Below are 14,646 nucleotides of genomic sequence, written 5' to 3'. Positions count from 1 at the left end.
AGGGATACGTTAAGAAAGTTACAAGTAATGGGGAGAAATAAAGGGAAAGAGACCAAAAGTCCTTTTTAATGTCATTAAGCTCTGTGGAGTCTCGTCTTCTTGACTTCTATTGGCTCACTGAGTCTTTTTTGTTGTTGTTGTTCACATTTTTATTTATATACGGTAAATAACAACTCATATGGTACATCAGACATTATTTAAGACATGGGCAGTCCTGGTCAAAGGGAATTGAAGTCAGACTGTTAATTTGAAGTCACGGTGACCGTGCCCTACAGTACTTCTAGTGACGTTTGTGTGGTGACACCAGTGCTAGCCTATGGTCTAAGTCAGCCTGTTCTTCAGGCAGACCCAAGATTCAGCAGCACCAGCGCAGATGGTCGTGCAAGCTCCCAGTCTTTTCCAAGGTGCTCTGCAGAGAGACCCAATATTCAGCAGCTCTGGCTCACTTGAGCCTGTGCAAATGGCTGTGCAAGCTTGTGGTATCCCACAGGCTGTTCAGACTGCTCCAGCATTGAGCAGCTTGGGCTCTGGCCCGCCTGCGACTGGATACTCGACTGTCAATTATGTGCCTGTCGATGTAGGATCTGATGTTGGTGCTCTGCAACCTGGAACTGCCCAATCTGGACCACAAGGTAAATCTTCTGCTTGGAGTGTAGATAGCCCAAAATGTAATGCTGGGAAGCCTAAAGGTCTGACGTTGCTCTGTTATGAAGCGGAAACCTGTCGTGTTTAGTTTGAATAAGATTTGTTTCAGAGCAGATTTGTATTAAAACAAAAACCCATCACATAGGGTAATGCACAGGTGTGTAATAATGGCTCCCTTCTGCTCGGAGGGGTGGAGCTCTCAACTTTAAGTCCTAGGAAACTGGGATGTCAAGACTCGCTAAACTTCTGCTGTGAAGAAGACTTCAGCCAAACCCTCAGCCTCACTGATGTTCTCCCTCCAGTCCCTCTGCCACCACCTGGCCCTGTCCTCCAGTCAGGTGAGACCTCCAGTGTCATGAAGGAAGCTCGAGGAATTGCCAGCAGCAGACGGAGGAATTCGGCTACCCGGATGACCGCAAATGTCTGGATCGGGATCCACAACTGTACTCGTGCCACACTTTGGTGTGGGTGGTTTTCCTAACTGACTACAGGCTCCTGAACAGCCTGTACCTCTCTGGAATCTGCAGCATGAGAAGGGCAAAGACTACTTTCAGGATATTCACTACTTGAAAGGGCATATTACTAGCAATTGCTATGGAAGTGTTGAACAGTTGCACCCTTTACTCAATTGACCATAGCCATCAGATACAGCATCCTTTTCAGCCATTTCTCTACACCTGTGCATGGCAGCTGGACACAACCCCTTCCATGCAGTGCACTCTTGAAATTGGTACAGGTTTGTGCCACCACATAACTCCGGGCATAGATTATTCATTGCTGGGTGGATGGTAGCCAACCTTAGGGCTTGCCCACCAAACTGATATGCTTGAAATACTTGGCTGGAGACTTGATTCTCAAATATTCTTCTGCAGTTAAGCCAGAGCCAGTGCTATTCTGTTTCAGGCAGTCTGGACTCGAGAAGAGCGCCTGGGGCAGTGGGCAGCAATGAGTGAGTCGTTGGCATTGAATTGGTTTCTGGTTAAACACAGTCTGTCAGCATCAAAACACACAAACACAACACAGACGTGTGTATGGTCAAGTTTACTTTAAATCCAGTAACAGTATTTGGGCTTCTATACAGATACATAAACTATTTTACACGTTTCAAAATACAATAGCAAGCGATCTTTACAATAGTGGCGACTACATCCCCTTGCTATAACACTTTTCCCCCGACAAAATAAAAAAAAGGAAATAACCAACCAGCCAACACTATCGCAGTCAGAGAGTAACTCGACAGAGAGAAATCAGTGCTTAAGGAGCTGTTAGCATGATCCACTCATTCAGCACGAGTCCGTTAATAAGAAAGCATGGGTACACCTTGTTCCAGTCGGATTACAGAGGGAGAGAAAGAGCATGAAAAAAATAATCAAACGGGACAGAGGGTGAAAAGTCTCTTCATGCAGACATTATTATTATTATCATCATCATATAGAGGGCTGATGACCCTGATGTCACTGTGGAGCGCTCTCCTCCTCCTCCTCCTCTTCTTCCTCAGACTCTTCCTGTTGGCTTTTCTTCTGTGGGAAGAGGACAGATTCACGTTAAATCACCAAAGTTTTGTCCACAGATGTAAAGAAAAAAATAGCCTACCACAACTTTTTCATCATTATCGACATTTTTTAAATTCTGATTTGTAACAGATCTGATTCGATGGTTCACAATTAGGGCGGCCCGATTTAGGGAAAGTGTCGTATTGCCATTATTTAGGTCAGCTTGGTTATCTCAGATAAAGGAAAACATATCACTGATATTACTAAATTGTGTATTTCTCAACTCATACAACAGCAAGCAACAATAACTAGAAATTCAATGTTTTCTAAATAAAATGTTCTTTAACTAAATTAAATTAAAGCAAAAACCTCCTTTTGTATGATTAGAAAAATATGTGCATCGCAGTTTGTTTGCATATTGATCTGAGAAGCCACAGCCCGGTTGGGGTGCCCCTACAGACAAGAATCCACCATTGAAAAGTGCCTATGACGGACATGTCGGCACCAGAACTGGACCATACAGTAATGGAAAACGGTGGTCTAGTGGATTCCCGGGTCCATGTGGATGGTTTACTTGGGGAACTATACCAGAGTGCACTATGACAGGCCACCAGGGGGCAGTGTGATTCTTTAATGGGAAACCCTAGGTACTAACAGTCAGAAGGATGTTACTTTGACCTTTGCCAGGAAACCCTAGGTACTAACAGTCAGAAGGATGTTACTGTGACCTTTGCCAGGAAACCTTAGGTACTAACAGTCAGAAGGATGTTACTGTGACCTTTGCCAGGGAACCCTAGGTACTAACAGTCAGAAGGATGTTACTTTGACCTTTGCCAGGAAACCCTAGGTACTAACAGTCAGAAGGATGTTACTTTGACCTTTGCCAGGAAACCCTAGGTACTAACAGTCAGAAGGATGTTACTGTGACCTTTGCCAGGGAACCCTAGGTACTAACAGTCAGAAGGATGTTACTTTGACCTTTGCCAGGGAACCCTAGGTACTAACAGTCAGAAGGATGTTACTTTGACCTTTGCCAGGAAACCCTAGGTACTAACAGTCAGAAGGATGTTACTGTGACCTTTGCCAGGGAACCCTAGGTACTAACAGTCAGAAGGATGTTACTTTGACCTTTGCCAGGAAACCCTAGGTACTAACAGTCAGAAGGATGTTACTTTGACCTTTGCCAGGAAACCCTAGGTACTAACAGTCAGAAGGATGTTACTGTGACCTTTGCCAGGGAACCCTAGGTACTAACAGTCAGAAGGATGTTACTTTGACCTTTGCCAGGGAACCCTAGGTACTAACAGTCAGAAGGATGTTACTTTGACCTTTGCCAGGAAACCCTAGGTACTAACAGTCAGAAGGATGTTACTTTGACCTTTGCCAGGAAACCCTAGGTAATAACAGTCAGAAGGATGTTACTGTGACCTTTGCCAGGAAACCCTAGGTACTAACAGTCAGAAGGATGTTACTGTGACCTTTGCCAGGAAACCCTAGGTACTAACAGTCAGAAGGATGTTACTGTGACCTTTGCCAGGAAACCCTAGGTACTAACAGTCAGAAGGATGTTACTTTGCCCTTTGCCAGGAAAACCCTAGGTACTAACAGTCAGAAGGATGTTACTTTGACCTTTGCCAGGAAACCCTAGGTACTAACAGTCAGAAGGATGTTACTTTGACCTTTGCCAGGAAACCCTAGGTACTAACAGTCAGAAGGATGTTACTTTGACCTTTGCCAGGAAACCCTAGGTACTAACAGTCAGAAGGATGTTACTTTGACCTTTGCCAGGAAACCCTAGGTACTAACAGTCAGAAGGATGTTACTTTGACCTTTGCCAGGAAACCCTAGGTACTAACAGTCAGAAGGATGTTACTTTGACCTTTGCCAGGAAACCCTAGGTACTAACAGTCAGAAGGATGTTACTTTGACCTGCATTTTCATAGAAATGGTATTCCCCGATGGCAGTGGCCTCTTTCAGCGGCATACTGTGCCCCACTTCACCCAAAAATGGTTCAAGAACAAATTTGAGGTGTTGACTTGACCTCCAAATTCTAAATCAAGCATCTGTGGGTTGAGTTGGACAAACGAGTCTAATCTGTGGAAGCTCCGCCACACATTTTATAGGAGTTAAAGGATATGCTGGAGAGCTTGGTGCCACATGCCTCCCTCAGAGATTTAGGAGCCTTGACAGTCAAGTAAATCTTCATTTAAAATAAATTAATTAATTTTATCTTAAGCTGGCAAACAGGATATGAGACTCATGCTGAGATGAGAACGCTTCTTTATGTGTAGACACAGGAGTACATACCAGTTTAAGGAAATCGATGAGTTTGTAGGCGTCCTCTCCAGTGGAGAGATCAACAAAATCCCGCGGGATTCTGTAGCTCAGACAGGGACTGGGCTGCACCGTCACCTCGCTTGTTGTGTGTCTGAATGCTGGGCCTTCCTGCACAGGTACAAAGACCAGATGAGCCTTTGCCAGGTTCCAGCACAAAACAAAGCCCGGAAGAAAGAAAGAAATGTGTTGGAATGCTCTGTGTCTGCTGACCTGCTGCTGCTGAGCGATTTCTCCACCGGATGTCAGCTCGTTCCAGCTGAACAGCAGCGAGTCGGTCACCTCTCCAAAAGGGTTCAAGTCGATGAGCCACACCCTCCCCTGCAAAACACGACTCGTGATATTCAAACATGGCTCAGAATGTTGCCATCCTTAATCCCGCCATTAAAAAATATTCAGTAGTAAGTTACCTGACTGTCTCGGTAGACGTCAAACACAACTGTAAAGCAGAAAAAAAAACGTTTTATTCAACATTCACGTCACTGCATCTGCTGGTTTCACACAAAGAAAAGAAAAACGTCAACTAACTTTTAATAAATATCAGTAAATATTCAATAACTTTCTGCACTTAAGACGCTAAAGAGAGAGAAACGGAAGGCTGATGCTCACAGTCTTCGTCCAGGAAGTTGTACTGGATGTGCTGGATGAAGAACTCCTGTATTGCCTGACAGATCTGCTCCTCCTGCTTCAGGACGTGTTGGTAATACTGAGTGTAGTCTCTCTGGGAGATAGCTGCAAAAATCCCACAGAGAAGCCATCAGTGTAGCTCAAACAGAATTCTATAATGGCTTCTAAATTAGCCTACGGCTGAAACATCACAGTTTAAGTTCTGCTGGTGTCTTATTTTCATTCAGCTTAAAGGCTCAGGATCGCAAACACAGTACAAATTAGCTTTTCTTTGTTTTGTTTCCACAGAATTACTCGTATTTCGAAATGAATGTGTGATTGCAAATAAAGGCTGCCCGGAGCTTTTACCGATCAGCTTGTTTTCTTTGACGAAGCAGCGGAACTCTCCACCAGGAATCAGCTCGCTCCACTTTCTCAGGACCAGCTGAGGACAGAAGACAATGTGACTGTTAAAACCCAGAGTGCATGGTCTGTTACTCAATTCCTAAGTTAAAGTTTTCTGTAACCAACAAAGGAGGAGTAGAACCAGACTGAAACAATGCGTCTGCTTTTCCACATAACACAGGACTTAGCTGGATAACTTTGGCATGAGACTCGATTTTGTTTTTCAGGTAAATTCTACTGTGTTCCCGTAAATATAAATGACACAACTGTATCTGTACGGGCTTCTTCATGAACGATAAAATACCTCATAATTGATGACTGGATCCGGGGAGTCTTGGTCACTGCACTGAAGGAATCTGAACAAGAGATGAAACCAAAGCAAATAATTAACTGGATCAAAATGCGAATGTCCTAGGAAACTAAATGTTCTTTAGAATAACAAAGGGATATTCGCATTCCTGCGTTGCTCTCAAGAAGTCACCCATTTCTCCCGCTGCCACTTGTGTTTAACTGCCATTTCCAATCAGGCTGCACACTAAATGCAGTGCAAGCCCGGTGTGTGTGTGTGTGATGGTGCTGTTGGACAGTGAGTGGGGCTTACGGCTGCGTGAGGTCGTGGGTGATGAAGTCGGAGCTTTTGAAGAGCAGAAATATATCACTGAGGCTGTGACACTGCAGGGAGCTGTTCAGGGCGATCCAATTTGCATCCTGGGAGGCAGACACACACAAAAACGTGCTTGGTGGTTTAAGCTTGAACCCGTCTATGCTGCGACGGTGCATGAAGCAGCTTTTAAATTAACTAATCTGCATGAGGCTTTAAAAAAAAAAAAAAATTGGGTATTTCATTTTCTTTCTTTAGCCAGGAAGATCCAGTTGAGATGAAAGAAACACTATATTGCCAAAAGTATTCGCTTATCTGCCTTTATGAACTTAAGTAACATCCCATTCTTAATCCATAGGGTTTAATAAGATGTCGGCCTTTGCAGCTATAACAGCTTCGACTCTTCTGGGCAAGCTTTAGGAGTGCGTTTATGGGAAGTTTTGACCATTTTTCTAGAGGCACATTTGTGAGGTCAGACTCAGTCTCTGCTTTAATTCATCCCAAACATGTTCTATCGGGTTGAGGTCAGGATTCTGTGCAGGCCAGTCAAGTTCTTCCACACAAACTGGCTCATCCATGTCTTTGTGGACCTTGCTTTGTGCACTGGTGCGCAGTCATGTTGGAACAGGAAGGGGCCATCCCCAAACTGTTTCCACAAAGTTGGGAGCATGAAATTGTCCAAAATGTCTTGGTATGTTGAAGCATTCAGAGTTACTTTCACTGGAAATAAGGGGCCAAGCCCAGCTCCTGAAGAACAACCCCACACCATAATCCTCCCTCCACCAAACTTTACACTAGGCACAGTGCTGTCAGACAAGTACCGTTCCCCTGGCAACTGCCAAATCCAGACTCGTCCATCAGGTTGCCAGACGGAGAAGCGTGATTCGTCACTCCAGAGAACGCATCATCACTACTGTGGAGTCCAGTGGCGGCGTGCTTTACACCGCTGCTTTTGAAGCGTTGAATCACACTTGGGTATATATTGGCTTGGATGCAGCTGCTCGGCCATGGAAACCCATTCCATGAAGCTCTCTACGCACTGTTCTGGAGCTAATCTGAAGGCCACATGAAGTTTGGAGGTCTGTAGCGATTGAATCTGCAGAAAGTTAGCGACCTCTGCACACAATGCACCTCAGCATCTGCTGATCCCCGCTCTGTCATTTTACTTGGCTGAGTTGCTGTCACTCCCAGCAGCTTCCACTTTGTTATAATACCAGACAGATGACTGTGGAATATTTAGTAGCGAGGAAATTTCACAACCGGACCTGTTGCATGCCGAAGTGCTTGAATTTATACACCTGTGGCCATGGAAGTGATCGGAACACCTGAATTTAATTATTTGGATGGGTGAGTGAATACTTTTGGCAGTACAGTGCATATTCTTTCCAGGGAGTCCTGGGAAAGAAGTCAGCATAAGACAAAATGTCAACTACAGAAAGTTTCACATAAAAGGCCATTTCAAATATTGGTAGAATATGACACAGGGAGTTAACTATAAAAAAAATTAAATAAAAGGGTCCGTACCAACTTAAAATCAACATATTTTGCCTCTGCTTATAAAACTAACCAAAACTGTAAAAGGTTTCCTTCAACGCAGTCTTTAAAACGCCTTTCAAAGTATGTAAAGAGGGGAGTGTTTGTCAGCTGTTGAGAGTTCAAAGCTCATTCCATCCATAGAAAGCATCGAAGGAGGAAGCAGTTTTATTCAGCTCTAAGTGCACCCCAGGAACATTCAAAAGAAGCTTAGTTGTAGACTTAGTCTGGTACTGGCTGGTGTGATGTGACAAAAGGCTTTATATAAGGCTTATCATCAAGCCAAATGCCTAAATATTTACAAGCTTCCTGTAGCTCTATGGCTCGTTTCAAAGAAGGTGCTTTTTACGTTTTTCATAGAGCGACAGAGAGCAGTATTTTACCCGCGGGGCGCTCCAGTTTAGTTTGGGGAAGATGCGCCCACCCAGGGCGTTTATGGCCTCCAGCACCTTAGAGGTGAATTCGGGGAATTCGGGAGCCTGGAAGAAACAAAGCGACATCAGGACATCACAGTCATAATAACAGCATTAATAAATCAAATAAAAAAAACACATATGGTGGTGAATTCAGGCATGGATGCAATGCCGTTTAATGAGGCATGAACCTCCAGCCTAACAGAATTGTGGCCTGTTTATTGAGTTCAAGGGCTCTTATACACCAGACCGACACATAGAACTAGTGAAATGACAATGGCAAATGAGAAGGGATTCTATTCTATGCGCCCTTTCTAAAAACATTTGACGCTCTGGATATACTCACAGTGACTGTTGTGGTCGTCTCATCGTCTGACCACTAGAGGGGAGTAGAGTGTGCAAAATCAACATGATAACACATCACTGGCTTAATTTTCTCCATAAAGACCTTAGAGACTGACCACGAGACTTCACACAATGCATTTCATTTTTACATTACTGCGTTGATGTAACTGTACATATAGTATTTAAAGAAATCTGAAACTGTGACTTTCTGTTGCCAAGACAATTTGATCTTTAATTCAGTTTTCCATGTTTGCATAATAAACAATTCACTGGTTTTGCTCATCGCTCGACGGCCATGGTTTTGTGTGCCTTAAGGAAAGTTTTGATACACTTATCATCTTCTTCTATTCCTTGAAATGTAAAGAAAACCTTTGAAAACAAAGATGTAACTGAGTTGTTTATTAATGTTTTACTGTTATGTACACCAGTTGACCTAGTTTTTGAGGGGCTGTTGAGAAAATGTCCAAGGTCTTGGATTTGTTGAGTGAAGGATTTCTCACGAATAGATTCCAATCAAAGTGGGATCTTACCTGAACATCTTCCTCTGCTTCTGAGTCGCTGTTGTTAGTGTGTATCGGCTGCGTGTTATGGTCGCTGGAGGGATAACAGAAGAGGGACTGTAACATTTAGAGGCCAACTTAAAACTTCATCACAGAATGGATGTAAACAGAAGAAAGATTTAAAAAAAACAAGTGCAAGCGCCCTAATGAGCTAAGAGGTAATCGCACCTGAAACAAAGACTGGGTTAAACTATGTCACCAGCTGTGATCTCACCACTTCTAACTTGGAGTCACTTACTGTGTGTGCCTGTCTATGATATCAGATCAGCTGGTTTTGTTTTAGTACACAAGACAATGTTTGTTTGTTTATTTATAATGGTGGAGAGAAGAAACCTGATAGCACAGCAACTTATGGGGATTTCCTGTGAGCCTGGGCACCAAATTACAGTTACACAGCTATTAAGTGATTTTATTTTTTTAGGGTCAGTTGTGACGTTTAAGGAAGTACATAGAATTAATGTAGTGTCTCCATATAGGCCTAGGAATAAAAATAAATGTGTGTGTCTGTGTGTTTTCCTACCTCCCAGAGACTACCAGCGTCCCATCATCCAGTAAATAGTCTATTACATTCTGAGGCAATGGAAGAATCACACTGAAAAATAGGAGAAAAAAAAGTTTAACCAAAGGACAACAGGCGAGCAGGATTAGATGGAAAAAAGAAGTTAAAAAAACCTGTGCTAAATTGGACTTGAGCAAATATTTATTGATACAAACGAGAAGGATACAGATGACAGCTCAAACCCTGGTAGCGTTCGCTAGCTGCTTAGAAAACAGTTTTACACCAACAACGACAAAAAAGCTTTTCGGCTCTCTCTTTTCTATAGTTTTTAATGGTTTACAAACAGCAACTTCCTACCTTTTTATCGTATGTTTCTTGAATATCGGATACCAGACCGAAAACTGACAGTTGACAACTTGCTCCTTCTTCATGCTGCAATATCCTGGAGAGGAAGCGTGCTCATCAGAAAATATCTTCCGACTCCGGGACCCAAATTTTCATCAAGCACCTTAAAATCGGGGGTTAATCTATTTGCATTGATATTTTTTATATTTTTTAATTATTCAATTTCATTTTGTAAAATATGATGATTGTCAATTTTATTACTGACGTAATTATGTAAAAAAAATTGTGTCCTCCAAAGGGGGAAGTGTTTTTAAGTTACACACGCAGACTTGTGACATAGATCGTTTATAAAACTGAGCAGTCACTTCAAACTTTTAGCCTTAGACCCTTTCACTTTCTCTCTCAAACTTGCTGTAAATGTAACTTAAATTGATCCAGCTAACGTTGTCGGCGATTGTAAATTTAGCAAAAGAATAGAGACAGCATCCACGGAGAGTTAATTTGTTAGTATGCACAGTAAATCATTATGCAAAACAAGCATAATTCTACTATCCATAATTTCTACTCTAAACATGATCCCTAAATTACTCACAAAATATTTATTTTCAGGAAATAATATTTTTTTCGTATCCTACCTATCACCTTACTCAAACATAACGTGACGTTTGCGCCACCAGGAAGTCGTAACAGAGTGACTATTCATTGCTTCCCTCTCCTCACATCCATCTCCCACTGAAACACGGCTAAGAGTTCACGTGAGTTAGTTTAGTGACTTTCACGTTAAATCATAATTTTAAGTTTAAAATACTCAAGCTCGGACTTCTGGTAGCATTTTAACTGTGTTGCATCTAGCTAGGGCAAATGAACAAAGAAACAAACAGACAAGCTTCATGCAGAAATATAACGAAATGAGTCGAGCTTCTTTGGAGTAGACTGGTTGTTGCAGCTAATTGAGCAACTCATGATCAGATCAGTCTCGTCTCTTCAACGCTAAAATGTTGCGATAAGCTTCGCAATTTATTCAGATTCTCAGCAGAGCTCACTGAGGTTATTGTGTATTAATTTTTTGAAAAAAGTTTTCTCACTCGACTTTCTCTGATTTTCAGTTGCATAGACTGGTAAAATGAGCAAATCCAAGGAACCCAAAGTGGCCACAACGCCACACATTGTGAAAGAGGAGGTTTGTGTGTTTTCTCATATTTACATAGACTGCAGTATTGGCTCTACCTGCAGTATGTCAAATAATTTAATTTCAGAGCAAGGTTTTTGGCCTTAAAATGTTAAATTTTGTTTTGGTACTGTTAGATCAGGGTGGACACCATCATTTGTAACGTTTGGTTCACATCTTGTTGAGCTGACTGTATTTTTGTTGCTGTTTTTTTGTTCCAGCTCATGGCAGCTGGAAAATGGGTGAAGCTGGATAAGACCACGTATGTGGATCCTGCTGGAAACACAAGGTACCGTTCAATCTTTTTCTGATCTTTGCTTTAAAAAAACCCAAAAACAAATCGAGCAGTTTCTCTTTAAATTGATCTTATTTCATTTATTCAACAAGAACCTGGGAGTCTGTGAAACGGACAACAAGACAAACCAACACAGATGCAGATGGTGAACATACAGTCTTTGTTTTTGTCTCTTTGTTCAGGTTGTAACAGAGTTGTTCGGGGTGTAATGTACATTTTTTGCAGGTGTGGGAATCATCGCTCTGCTCAAACGGACACTCCATAAAGACTGCGTAGTGATGGTGAAGCAGTTCCGTCCTCCTCTGGGCTGCTGCAGTCTGGAGTTTCCTGCAGGTCAGACGATTCTCCACTCTTGAGCTCCACTTTCCCTTCTGGACAAAAAAAAAAAATCAGATCAAATGAATTCCTCTGTTTGTGTGTCTCCTGGAGGAACTCTTCCACATCGTGTTCAGGGGAGGTTGATTTACAGATGACTGATTTTTTTTTTTTTTTAAAGTATGGGGATGATTGATTTTGTTTTTTCTGTGTTCAGGACTGATCGATGAAGGCGAAACTGCAGAAGCAGCTGCACTGAGGGAGCTGAAGGAAGAAACTGGCTACAAAGGGGAAGTAGTCGGAGTCACTCCAGGTATTACATACTGACATTAGCTGCTACTCTTTGTTGTATCTTATCTTAGAGGTTCAGGGGTCAGTGGTGTGAAGAGAAAAAGGTGCCATGCTCATGTTTATCTATGCGATTGAGTGTAAAAGTCTTTGTGTGGTGTTGGTGGTAACATTACTGCTGTGATTGCAGTGACTTGTCTGGACCCTGGTCTGTCTAATTGCACCACCCAGATCGTGCTGGTCAATATCAATGGAGACGACATGGAGAACATTAACCCAACACAGCAGCTGGGTGAGAGAACAGTGTTCACTCATTATGTCACGATAAATTTCCCAACCTATTTGTTCAATATGAAGGATAAGAGTCTAAAGTTTTCTCATGTTTGAAACCTTGTTTCCCAAAACACCTAATTATTGTGGTAAATGTAAAAAAATAAATAAATTCACAGAATGTGAATAATTTGACATAAAGTAAGACATTTTAAGGTTTTCTTTACCTACATTTTTAATTAATTGCCAGCAGCATGTTTTAAGAAAGATGAGGCTGGAGCGACAAAAGACAAAATTTGTGTGATACTAAAAAAAAAGAAAAGAAAAGAAAAAAAAATTGGTTAATTGGCAACATGTTAGTGACACGATTGGGTATTTAAAAAAAGAAAAGAAAAAAGGTCAGCGAAGCTTAGAGTATATGGACCAATAGTTCAGCAGTTTTAGGGACATTTTTCAAAGCAAAATAGTGAAAAATTGACAAAATGGGTTTATTTCATGTACCATACATCAATATTAAAAGCCTCAGAGAATTTGGAGACATTTCTGTGCTTAAGGGAGAAGATTGAATATCATTATTGAGTTGTTGTCATCATTGGACCATCAGACCCCAACCTTTCATGCTTAATGATATCTGGAAGTTTTTTAAGTAACAGATACTGACATCCAGCAGTGTCTTGTCAGGAAAGGCCTTGCTTGTGTTAAGTGTACAAATTCTGGATGGTAAACTGACCTGCCTGCAGTCCAGAGCTGTCACACATACATTTGTCTTCAAATTAAAACAAAATCCAGCTGTTTAACTCCCTAAATCATATTGAGCAACAATTAGAGAAACATTTCCTCTCTGGGAACTCTGAACACTGAATTGACATGAAGAACCCGAGGTGATGAAAAGGGGATCTCCTTTTATTTGAGCATCTGGTGAAATAAACGGCACTCAAACACACGCAGAAGTAGATGTTTGCGTTAATGATTAAACACCAGTTAAATGTATGTTCTGTTAAAGAGAGGTGATACTACTCGAGTGGTTTCTGAAAACTAAAAGCTCACCTCTGCCATATGCTTAAAAACATTTGGCTGTTGATTAAATCGTGCTCTCTTGTGTTCTTTCACAGGTGATGGAGGTGAGTTTTATCTCTGATTTTTCCCAAATATTCTCCACTCACAACACAAGTCATTACATGGGCTTTAATCTCGTCTTCCCAGAGTTTGTTGAAGTTATTCTTTTACCACTTGATGAATTCCAGGCAAAAATCGATGGTGAGTCTTCCGCTCTAACCCAGATTTATTCCTCTTTGGCACGGGCCCCGTGGACTGCCCGAAGTCCTGAGCAAACGCTTCGCTTGTTTCCCTTCACAGATCTGTTGCAGAAAGAAAAAATCGTGGTGGATTCCAAGGTCTACATATTTGCCATGGGGATGGCTCAGGCCTTCTTCAAGCCGAGGGAGCTGCCCGTCTTGAAGCAGTAAAGGAAGCTGTTCAGGATGTGAAAACGAGAAAAAGAAGATGGTATCTGCTGTTACAAAGGGCTTTGAAAATGATGATTGCCACATAATAACAAGAAATTGTACGAAATGTTCCGATGGCATTAAGACAAAGTGATCAGTCAAATTCAGACCACAACTTTGAAGTCAAAGGCTGAAGTAAAAGTCCAGGGTTTAAAAAAGTGACCCGATGCAGGAGCCCTGACTACACTACATGAACTGGACCACCTTCTGCTTTCTGTGTGGCTGTGCTAACGTACACCCCGAGGCCTTAACCGTCTCTGGAAGCTTGCATCCCTATAGTGATGAGTAGTAATGTCCTGTTTGTTTTTTATGATATTCCAAGTAGGTTAGCACTAAGCGGTTTGCTTTTTTTATTTAGTCAGAAAACATTCCCTAAGAAATGCTAACATTCTGTTTAATCTTATTGAGGAAAACCGATACTTATTGACAAGCCAATTTTGGCTAAATTAGTTGTGATGACTAAACCATATCCGGATGATTAATTAACACCGTTAACAGTGTAAGATGGGGTTTGTCTTACTAATGTACAGTTCAGTTACTGTATTGATTAATGGCAGTTGGTGCTGTACCTCCTACCGAGCTGTTACATAATTAACTGGACATTGATTTTGTTCTTAACCAAGCATGTAGAAATTACTGACCAATAAAGAAATATGACCTGTCTCTGTTCTTTTATAACGAACCATGCGTGTGAACAAGTTGAATCTAAATGTACCTGAGGTAGCCAAAAGGCTCTTTTTCATTGGCAGCCCCTTTGCCTGGTGTTGTTAGGCAAGTAAGTTTTTAAAAAAAGAAAAGGCATGACCCCTCATTTTTTCACTCCTTTTTCACTTCACTCTCTGATCACTCAGATAACACACTCATCAAAGGAGGGGACTTTAACATGGTATTAGACCCAGGAGTAGACAGACTCAGTACTTCAGGAAGTCAGCGGAACTGGCAGTCCAGGAATATTGTTAAACAGTATATGAAAGATTTTGGTCTTTGTGATGCTTGGCGCTCCCACCACCCCACTCTTAGAGAAT

General features: G+C 41.8%; 2 protein-coding genes across 3 annotated transcripts; one reads left to right on the top strand and one right to left on the bottom strand.

Moving 5' to 3' along the window:
* Positions 1-1,671: 1,671 nt before the first annotated feature.
* cdc123 (cell division cycle 123 homolog (S. cerevisiae)) lies at positions 1,672-9,904 on the bottom strand. 2 transcript variants are annotated; one of them, XM_072377648.1, is made up of 13 exons: positions 9,793-9,904; positions 9,457-9,528; positions 8,907-8,970; positions 8,378-8,410; positions 8,002-8,097; positions 6,086-6,192; positions 5,789-5,840; positions 5,449-5,524; positions 5,083-5,205; positions 4,884-4,912; positions 4,687-4,794; positions 4,447-4,584; positions 1,672-2,162 (listed from the first exon to the last, which is right to left on the bottom strand). In XM_072377648.1, exons 1-13 carry the CDS (start codon positions 9,864-9,866, stop codon positions 2,100-2,102), a joined length of 1,035 nt encoding a protein of 344 aa, XP_072233749.1. In that variant the 5' UTR covers positions 9,867-9,904; the 3' UTR covers positions 1,672-2,099. The 2 variants fall into 2 exon arrangements, with proteins under 2 accessions (XP_072233749.1, XP_072233748.1); XM_072377647.1 differs by having other exon boundaries at positions 1,672-2,165; positions 9,793-9,903.
* A 545-nt stretch (positions 9,905-10,449) lies between these two features.
* On the top strand, positions 10,450-14,280 carry nudt5 (nudix (nucleoside diphosphate linked moiety X)-type motif 5). Its single transcript, XM_072377640.1, has 9 exons — positions 10,450-10,535; positions 10,887-10,960; positions 11,170-11,237; positions 11,336-11,388; positions 11,469-11,576; positions 11,776-11,871; positions 12,037-12,149; positions 13,322-13,373; positions 13,473-14,280. The coding sequence occupies exons 2-9, from the start codon at positions 10,904-10,906 to the stop codon at positions 13,580-13,582; spliced, it is 657 nt and encodes a 218-aa protein (XP_072233741.1). The 5' UTR covers positions 10,450-10,535; positions 10,887-10,903; the 3' UTR covers positions 13,583-14,280.
* The last annotated feature ends 366 nt before the right edge of the window (positions 14,281-14,646 follow it).

This window comes from Leuresthes tenuis, unplaced genomic scaffold, assembly GCF_036924035.1.
Source record: "Leuresthes tenuis unplaced genomic scaffold, fLeuTen1.0.hap1 SCAF_23, whole genome shotgun sequence".
Classification (NCBI taxonomy): domain Eukaryota; kingdom Metazoa; phylum Chordata; class Actinopteri; order Atheriniformes; family Atherinopsidae; genus Leuresthes; species Leuresthes tenuis.
This window is presented reverse-complemented; position numbering and strand designations above follow the sequence as displayed.

Excerpts from the sequence above, each read along its gene's own strand:
- cdc123 (XM_072377647.1), bottom strand. The coding sequence starts at position 9,866 with ATGAAGAAGGAGCAAGTTGTCAACTGTCAGTTTTCGGTCTGGTATCCG. Across the intron at positions 8,411-8,906 it reads AAGCAGAGGAAGATGTTCAG|TGGTCAGACGATGAGACGAC; the intron begins GTAAGATCCCAC and ends ACTCCCCTCTAG. Across the intron at positions 4,585-4,686 it reads AAATCGCTCAGCAGCAGCAG|GAAGGCCCAGCATTCAGACA; the intron begins GTCAGCAGACAC and ends GTACCTGTGCAG.
- nudt5 (XM_072377640.1), top strand. The coding sequence starts at position 10,904 with ATGAGCAAATCCAAGGAACCCAAAGTGGCCACAACGCCACACATTGTG. Across the intron at positions 11,389-11,468 it reads AACCAACACAGATGCAGATG|GTGTGGGAATCATCGCTCTG; the intron begins GTGAACATACAG and ends CATTTTTTGCAG. Across the intron at positions 11,872-12,036 it reads AGTAGTCGGAGTCACTCCAG|TGACTTGTCTGGACCCTGGT; the intron begins GTATTACATACT and ends CTGTGATTGCAG.